The sequence below is a fragment of the Anopheles cruzii genome, chromosome 2, assembly GCF_943734635.1.
Source record: "Anopheles cruzii chromosome 2, idAnoCruzAS_RS32_06, whole genome shotgun sequence".
NCBI classification, from domain to species: Eukaryota; Metazoa; Arthropoda; class Insecta; order Diptera; family Culicidae; genus Anopheles; species Anopheles cruzii.
Genome location: NC_069144.1, coordinates 55,236,769 through 55,246,595, shown reverse-complemented (window position 1 = coordinate 55,246,595; position 9,827 = coordinate 55,236,769). Strand labels below are relative to the sequence as shown.

The 9,827-nt window shown below is 47.6% G+C and overlaps 1 protein-coding gene across 1 annotated transcript in view; it reads left to right on the top strand.

The window, feature by feature from the left end:
• Window positions 1-8,978, top strand: part of LOC128267017 (patj homolog) — a 10,844-nt gene extending 1,866 nt beyond the window's left edge. The window contains exons 3-5 of the mRNA XM_053003808.1: window positions 2,803-3,387; window positions 3,456-5,040; window positions 5,113-8,978. Of these exons, the coding sequence (XP_052859768.1) occupies window positions 2,803-3,387; window positions 3,456-5,040; window positions 5,113-5,849 (2,907 nt within the window). The 3' untranslated portion in view covers window positions 5,850-8,978. The remainder of the gene's footprint in view (window positions 1-2,802; window positions 3,388-3,455; window positions 5,041-5,112) is intronic.
• Window positions 8,979-9,827: the final 849 nt, after the last annotated feature.

Below are 9,827 nucleotides of genomic sequence, written 5' to 3'. Positions count from 1 at the left end.
AACAAATGAATCATTCCCTATCATTCTCAAATCTTTTAAAAATCATGTTCACCATTCTGTATAAAACGCTATAGAATATCGTGAATAATTTCCAGTTCAAAATCGCATAATACACACCCTTAAAAATTTTCTTTCAAAACTACATGTGAGCGATAAGTTAGAACAGCCTATTTTCGTATCATTATTTGGGATCATGCATGATTGAACAGTGACTAACAAATGGATCTTTCCAGTATTGTCCAAGAAACACCGGTGAACTTACCAGCAAGCTCAAATAATTTAAAAATCATATTCACTATTCTGTATGAAACGCGAACGAATGTCGTGAATAATGTGTGTGAGCTTTAAAATCGCATAGTACTCAGATTCTGCACCGTTCTTGATCGTTAATGTTGCTGAGTTCTTCACGGCCCTATTTTTCTGCTTTACCAACCAATGCACCATCAGCACACGCACACTTGTATGGAAACCAATGCACCATCAGCACACGCACACTTGTATGGAAACCAATGCACCATCAGCACACGCAAACTTGTATGGAAATTGGACAGATATTAATGCTCTTTTGCTTACATTTTCTAGATCTGACGACAACGACCAAATCGATGCAATTTCGCTCAGCAGACGCAACGATATATCGCTACAATTTGTCTTCGCAGACACGGTCGAGTGAACGGTTTGGCATCCCACGGAATGGAGTTCCTAGCCGAGGAAGAGTGCATAAATGCAGCGAAGGAATGCCACGGAAGATGAATGACATTGAGGGCACGAGAAGAAAGCACCCCGGTGAAGCCTTCAGCCCTCCATGTTACGCCTATCAATCGGCTAAACATCGTGAAGACTTACTCTGGCAGTCTCACCATACCTTTGCGCCTTTCGGCGCCGCTCACTGTGTGTTTGGTTAGAGCAAAATTAAATTTAGAAAATGCTTATATTATATTCACGACAATTGGAGATGTTCGAGATGTTGTTAAATAAATGAAACGGAATGATCCCAAATAATGATACGAAAAAAATTCTCTTATCGCTCACATGTAGTTTTGAAAGAAAACTGTTGGGAGGGTATTATGCGATTTTAAAGTTGGAAATTATTCACGACACTTGTTCGCGTTTCATACAGAACGGTAAAAATAATTTGTTGATAATTTTAGCAAATATTATTGTTTTGAGCTTGCTGGCTTGGATAATACTGGAATGTTTCTTGGATAATACTGGAATGATTCATTTGTTAAAGGTTCGTAGCATCATTAATTCATATCTTCAAACACAATCTAGTGCGATCCTGTACCGTTGTACGGTAACTCCCCCCGTTCAACCGTCAGAATAGCAGATTGCTCTTCGTTACTTAGCACGGCTCAAACAGCCATTTCCATCCGGATAACCGGGTACGGATTGTAATCCTTGATGATGAAATCATCGTACTGGAAGTCTTCGATCGACGCTACTTCACGCTTAAAGGTAAGTGTTGGAAACTTTCTCGGCGTTCGCTGGACCTGCTCTTTCAGTGCGTCGATGTGATTCAAGTAGATATGGGTGTCTCCTGTCGTGTGTATGAACTCGCCAGTCTACGAAGGTATCGGAATAGTTGGACATTTGTTCGATTGAACGTTGAACCGAGTTCGTCGTTCGCAGTTCCACTTACCTTCAACCCTGTTACGTGCGCAATCATATGCGTGAGTAGAGAATAGCTCGCAATGTTGAACGGAACACCCAAACCTACATCGGCCGAACGTTGGTACATTTGGCACGAAAGCTCTCCGTTTTCCACGAAAAATTGCGCCAAACAGTGACAGGGCGGCAGGGCCATGATTGGTATGTCCACCGGATTCCAGGAGCTCATAATGATGCGCCGATCGGTTGGATTGTTTTTGATCTTGTCAATGACCTCCGCCAGCTGGTCTTTTCCTTTGCCACTGTAGTCGTCGTGGCATGTTTTATACTTAGCACCAAAGTGACGCCACTGAAAACCATACACCGGCCCCAAATCACCTGCCGTATAGGGGTAGAATAATTAAGGCTACCTCAAGGCGAACGGTACTACTGAAGCCTAATCAAAGCGCACCTTCCTCTCGATCGGTGAAGCCGCAAGAATCCAGAAACTCTCTGGTGCTGTTACCGTCCCAAATTCGCACACCTTTGGCCTGCAGTTCCTTCGCGTTCGTTGATCCTTTGATGAACCACAGCAGCTCTTCTGCGATGCCTCTGAAGAACACTTTTTTCGTCGTCAGCAGCGGGAAGGTACCGTCCCTGAGACTGTACCGCAGTTGCGAGCCAAACACAGCCACAGTTCCAACACCGGTGCGATCGTCTCGCTTACTTCCTTCGGTGAGAATCTCCCGAATCAGTTGCAGGTAACCGAGTTCATCTTTGTTTTCGAAATCCGATTCCGTTGGAGCGGGAGTCTCGTTTGAATACATTACTTTGCGATTTGTAAACTTTTGCGACTGTTAAACTGCACGTGTTCATTGGGAATGATGCCAAGCGCGTTTTGGCGTTTTTTTGGCGCGAACGCTGGACAACAAAACGTTTGGGAACCGCCCAAAATTCAAGATGTCGAGATGACGCACTGCTCTAGATCTAGATCCTGTCAAAGTTGACAGCTGTCAAGTGTTGTTGCTCTGTGCTGCACGTAAACATCAATTAAGAAAGGAATTTTTCGCTGCTGATTCATTGAAGTAAAAAAGTGAGAGTGCACATTCGCTGGGAGGAACAATAGAAAGGCCACTACCCCGCACAGCGTGCCGTGCTGACGTAGTTCTACCTCGGTCTGTTTGATGCTTGGGCCTCGCGTTCCGGGTGTAGCGGCTGGTGTGGTGTAGCGTTCCGTTTTGTGGTGGCGGCTGCATGAATACGAACGCCAAAATGCATCACCTCTCGAGCGATGTGTCGAACGCGCTGAAGCAGATCGAGCTAATCAAGCAGACGCTCCCCGTTGACGTTGAAGAAGACCTGAAGCTGGTGATCGATCTGCTGCAGGATCCGGTGTTTCGGAACATTGTCCAAATCCAGGACTCACTGGCCGAACTGAACCACCAGATTACACAGCATCCCTCGATTCTGCCGGGAGACTTCGACATCGCAAACAGTGGTGATCTGGTGTTGAACGTGCCGCCCGGGACGGACCTTTTCGAGGCGGACTACCAGGACGAGCAACGCGTCCCATCGGCGCAGATATCGCCCGGAAGCCCCGCTCCGATCCCGATCGGTGGGGCCATGACACCGAAGATGACGCTCCTCGACCACAGCCAGCTGATGGTACAAGTGCCACAGGGACCAGTGGTTGCCACCGTTCAGCATCCTCAACCACTGGATGCGCAGCAGCTGCTAACCGCGTCGCTAAAGCTCAACAACGACCCATCGCTGTTCGAGGTGCCTTCTATTGTACAGGTATATCGTGACATCTGGGGGGGGTGATTACTGGATGGAATGACCTTACGAACCGATTTCCTTTTTAGGACCTTCCCGAGAGTGAACATCCCCACCAGGGTGGACACCTTCAGGCGTTTGGTGATTCACCGAAATCTGTCGCGGAGCCGATGGTCGCTGGTGGTGTCATTGTTCCGGCCGAATGGTCGCGCATCCTCGATATCGAGTTGGTGAACGACGGAACGGGGCTTGGCTTCGGTATAATCGGTGCCCGGACAACGGGCGTCACCGTGAAGACGATTCTGGCCGGTGGTGTAGCTGATCGTGATGGGCGGTTGAAAAGTGGCGACCAGATTCTGCAGATCGGTGACGTGAACTTGCACGAAATGGTATCGGAGCAGGTGGCCTCGGTGTTGCGTCAGTCTGGGACGCACGTGCAGCTTGTTGTGGCTCGTCCAGTTGATCCGGCCACCGTCGCACCAACGGTACCGCTCGGTGGTGAATTTGACCATTCTGCGATCGTTCCAACGCTCCTGTTGGGGGATCCTCTCAAGCTGAAGCAGTATCTGGCCGATTCGGGCTTCGGTACCATCTACAGTGTGTACTCGATCGCCAATCTGCTCGACAAGGATGGCGTTTTACCCTTCGACAAGGACAGTCCGATCGAGTTTCCCGAGACGGAAGTGTTTACGGTCGAGCTGCGCAAGGATCAGAACGGGTTGGGCATTACGATCGCCGGATATGTGTGTGAGAAGGAGGAACTGTCGGGAATCTTTGTGAAAAGCGTGTCTCCCGGCAGTGCGGCTGATCTGAGTGGTAGGATTCAAGTGAACGATCGCATCATCGAGGTTGACGGTCAGTCACTGCACGGTTTCTCGAACCATCAAGCGGTGGACGTACTGAAGCAGAGCGGCCACGTGGTGTCGCTGTGTCTCGAGCGGTATCTCCGCGGTCCCAAGTACGATCAGCTGCAGCAAGCGATTGCGGCGAACGAGATGAAACCACCGACACCCGCCACACCACCGCCACCGTTGGGACCAACCGATCTTTCGAAATACGGTAGCAACATTCTGGACATTTTGCCACGTGGCGTCGATAAGCCGCAACCGCAGCAACGTACCGTGGAAACACTCAAAGCCGGAGTAGCTTACGATGGCGAAGAGTCGCTCAATGGTGGCGAGGGTCCACTAGAGCTGAACGGCGCCGGTGGCCCCATCGTAATGGGTCACAAGAAGCTGGCGCGCGCAAAAGACTCGATTGAAAACCAAGAGTATCGGGAGATGAAAATGAAGGAAGCGGCCCTCGATAGTGGCGAGCCCGGAAGCGAAGGGCTGATGGAAACGAGCAACTTAGTGGCGATCAATAAGCATGGCAAGACGCGCAGCTCATTAAAGGGACTGCCCGTTAGCGGCGTGGCAGTAACGGCGGAGGAGGACGATGATGAGACGGCGTACATTGTCCACAAATGGACCAACATTCTTGGGCCCGAGGTGCAAATTATTGTGGCCAACATTCGCAAGTTCGCTGCCTCGAGTGGGTTGGGCATTTCGCTGGAGGGAACAGTAGACGTGGAAGGTGGCAAAGAGGTGCGTCCTCATCACTACATCCGTTCGATCCTGCCCGAGGGACCGGTGGGACAGAATGGGTTGCTGCGCTCCGGAGATGAACTGCTTGGTGAGTAACGACGGGAAGGAGTCTATCCACGATCTGCTTTTCTCATTTAAAATTTGTTTCTCCTTTTTGTAGAGGTCAATGGCCAGCGATTGTTGGGTATGAATCACCTGAAGGTGGTGTCGATACTGAAGGAGTTGCCGCAGGATGTGTGTATGGTTTGTGCTCGTGGCGATCCGGATCTGTTGCGTTTCACCGAGGAGCAACTGATCAGCTCCCTGGAAGCGGATGCGGCAAAACGGGCCCAGCATCAACTGCACGGCAGTCTAACACCGTCGGAACGATTGGTTAAGGCTAAATCGGATGGCAGTCTGGCCACCACCAACGGTGGATCGAACGATGCATTTTCGAAGATCAAATCACGCAGCCTCGAACCACTCACGGGATTGGCAATGTGGAGCTCCGAGCCACAGATCATCGAGTTGATCAAGGGGGAGCGTGGGCTTGGCTTCTCCATCCTCGACTATCAGGATCCGCTCGATCCGAACGATACGCTGATCGTGATCCGCTCGCTCGTTCCGGGGGGTGTCGCGCAGCTCGACGGTCGTCTCATTCCCGGCGATCGGTTACTGTTCGTGAACGATACGGTACTGGAAAATGCTTCTCTCGATCAGGCAGTCCAGGCACTAAAGGGAGCCCCGAAGGGTGTAGTTCGCATTGGTGTCGCGAAACCGCTGCCCATGCAGGACTCTTCGCTTGTCGGACCGTTCGATGAGAAGACGCTCGGTGGGCCCGATGCACCCACCAACGGTAGCTCGGTCGGCGGTAGCAAAATGTTATCGCTTGCGAAACCGGACATTATAATGGAATGAGGTTGTTTAGTCATAAGCAGAAATGAATACGAACGCTTTTCGGAACTGTACTTCCGCTTGGACGCGCTACTGGAGCTGATCGACGGTGCGTCCCACGCCGAACGGTATGTCGTTTAGTTCATCCACCCCTTTTCCTCCGCTGCTTACAGCGAAAACAGAAGAGAAAGTTCAAACCCAAACCCAATCGATCGTACTCGATCGCCGTACGCTTCGCTCTTCCAATTGGTTACGAAATTCAGCTTGAACTTTAACACCCTTTCTTTAGAATTTGTTCTGCTTTTGCGACAATTCTCCTCCTTATCGGTATCTGCCTAATGGCCATCTGAATCCAGTCTCTCTTTTAATTACGTTTATGCTTTCTACACGTCCCATCCATATCATCCGTTGTGCTGCACAATTCATTTCATATCAATATCGTATTTCCAATGTTAAGTATTCTTCACGCCAACGTATTAGTATTCGTAACGACAGACGATGTTTCGCAACCATCCCATCCGACCCTACTTTCTCCATTTACCATTAGGCGCTTAAACAAAACACACATTCTCAACCAACATGAATACAACATTCTCAATCGTACGTGCTGTACATACTTTCAACATTTCTCAAGCATTTCAAACACATCGTTGCACACACCCAAGGTGTCTGTGAAGATTGCATCGAAGTTAATATGATACACAACCAAGAAAGAAGGAAAAACACAACACAGATGAGCAGAAAACTATCAAAATGCAGTGTAGTTGTACTATCATCCTGTTTATAATGTTTGCAACACGCAAAAGCACGTACTTTACCCGTCTTCTTTGTGATGCACTAATGCACTTAGCAATTGTTTCCCCCTTGGTCGCGGCTTGGGGTTAGCACATTCCTCAGATTGTTTTGTATCAAATGATATATGTTTTATTATAAATACTACTAAGTCTAAGATATTACCATTTTTGCCTTAGAATGATTTTATTTAGATAGCCAAATATTGTGCTTATTAGTCAATCTGTACGGAAAGAATTTTGTTCTATTTCGGCATCCAGCCTTCTCTTGTCGAATGATAGGTTACTTTATCCAAAGTCAATCAAGTGCACCCACTCAAGTGTTGGCCACTATAACCGAGCGTAGCACATTCACATTCCTCTCACACCCCATCATGCACCATCGGTTTAAATCGCACGGTCACAAAGCAACATAAAATCGAACTTTCAATTATTGGCCGAGAAGAATGCACCTTCACTACTAAGGCACACAATGAGGCAACACTTGACGGTACAGGCGTCTCACGAGCACCTCTATTTTCCGCATTTTTAATGTTTATTCTGCTTTGGCCGTCGTTCACTTCATCCCGGCAAACCCGGCTTCAGCTCTATTCTACGGGAAGAAGCTCAAGGTGACGGTCGACAGGACAACCTTACCTCTTGATTGTTACTGTCTGCAAATCCTGCACTGAGTTGCCTGCTGTACTCCGCACGTCTTGCGCCTCTAGCCTAGCGCGCTCCCATTTGATATTTGCGGATCCGTAAATCCGTTCGGTTGGTTTCGTTTTCAATGATTTCTTTATCTTCTTGAACTGCTGTACGAAACTGTTGAATTTACACCACGAAACAAATCTTCTCGTTCGTTCTCGCGCGATCGTATTGCAAGCCAAACAAGAAAAGCAATGGTGGATTATTGATTTCTGACTTATGACGTTAATTGGACCAGGAAAAAGGAAAACAAAAGAATCAACAAGCGACAAAAAAGGCAAACGCTGAAGAAAACCTTAAATGTGACGAAATGGGAGTAACAATTTAGAAGCAAATAGGCAATAGTGAATAGCAAGAATCTCGGTGTGCTTGGTAGAGATAGATATGGATAGAGAGGAAAATAGAGCGAGAGAGAGCGATAGGAAAGATCAAACGTAGAGAACCTATAGGAAACCGTAAACATCCGTTTCGTAGGTTATGAAAAGCAAGACATTGATCCTTTTCCGTTTTAGTCGCTCCATCAGATTTCTTCAGCAAGCCCATTTCATCTTCGCTGAGAGGCAGTTTGTTGTGTACGTCGGTGAAGCCGATAGCCGAAAGGAAAAGGAATTTGAGAGTGTTTCACTACTGCACTCCTTGGAGACGGGTAGTTGCTACGCAAGGTGAAGTAGATCCATCCAACAGTTGCACATTGAAGCAAAGTAGAAACGAATCCTTCGGTGTTTAGAGAATGCCTTAGAACTGTGCTGTGTGTTAAGAATCCGGAGGAACAGTATCCACGTTCTCCGGAGTGCGCGTATAGTACGTCTCAAACAGAAAACGTCCTAGCAAGTCGGCACTCAGCTGCCTAGATAGTGACCTAGCATGTGACCATCTTTCGGACGGTCGAACGTGAACTTATTTTTATTCTAATCTAAAAAACAATCGATTCAATCAGTTGTTACTCGAAGGCATTATTGTATCGCCCCGACTGTGGCGCTATCTGTGCAGTCCAACAAGGAATTTCGGTGTGATTTCTTTCGATTGTGTCAATGGATGGTGAATGGATGCACAGTGGGCAAACATTGTTCGCAATACTTTTAATTTAAATCTATCATTTTTCTTTCCCTATCTCCCAAAATATCGAGCACTTCAACTGTTCCTTTTCCCGTGTTCACATTCAGTGTATAAGTCCCTAAACCTGGGAGTGTCTCCGCTAATCCATTTAGTGATCGATAGTTGAAGCAAACATTCAGAGACACCCAAACAACACCAACGATGGTCGTTTCGGATCGTCGCACTTAATAATGACTAGCAAGAGAATTTGATAAAGTCGCTATCAAGGATGCCACGAAACCCGCCAAGCGGCCCAATTCCACGGGTTGGAATCGGTTCCACAACCCCTCGCGACAGGGCCTACACAGGAAAAAAAGTGCGAAATTGTTTAGAAACACGTTAGATATGTTGATGTTGGTAGATAAAGTTGAACAGAACAAAGAAAGGTACAGACGGAACGACAACGGAAAGGGGGCAGAGAAACGGACAAGATTTTGCCACTATTTATGACAGTAGATTAGAACATTCCATCACAATTGTACTTTACTTTAGTCCGTTGAATATACACAAATATATATATTTGTACTTTATACATATTATATGGGTGTATCTATATAAAAATGAAGTTTAATAAATTTAATTGTATGATAATAGAACTGTTTTTCATCTTCTAGAAATGGGTCTGTCCGTAGGGAACCGAAAAGGATCGACGATTTGACAGGGATGCGCTTTATCAAGCTCGTTGAGCCGAAGAAGCAAGTCTAGCTCTGCACAGAAGTAGGTCGGGATCCGTTTGCGTATTGGATAGGGGGTCAACTATCGACATTCGTGAACTGCATCAGTGGTTCACCTCTGCAAAAAGCATTGATCTGTGACACGGTTGTGGTCACTGCCCGTTTGTGACAACGACGTATGTTCGCCAAGGGCACCTAGACAACCGGTCATCTCATAAATGGATGATGCGTTATCGTGGCAATGACTTACATTCCAACCCGCAGATCCGCATGACTCGCAGATGAATCACGTCAGCAGGTACGGCACCAACAAACCAACTCCCGCGCGCGGGTGGTTTGCTTCGGGCGGACATAAATCGTATTTCGCGTCCCGTGGCGTAAGGTGCGCGATTAGTGCGAAGATCTTGCGCTGGTGTCTTATCTGCGTCTTACGTTTCGTGTTTACGGCGAAGCCGGTGATGCTGGTCATCAGTGAAGCGAAGTAATTGGTCAAGGCGCGACGTTGGAAATGTTACAATACAATGTTACGTTCGCAGTGCTACGTTTGCGAGTGGCGGGTGGCTGCATCAGTTGCAAGTGGTTTGCGGGCAAGTTTTCCCCTGCGTTGGTGCGATAATTCCCGTCCAGAAATTCCCGGTAAGTAAACATCTGCAACAACGTTTTTACCCGGAAGCCGGCTTAGCCGGCTAAAGATTTAGTGCGAATTGCACAAACCCCGCAGGTGGTCTAAGAGGGTCGGTGTTTTGGATTTTGTT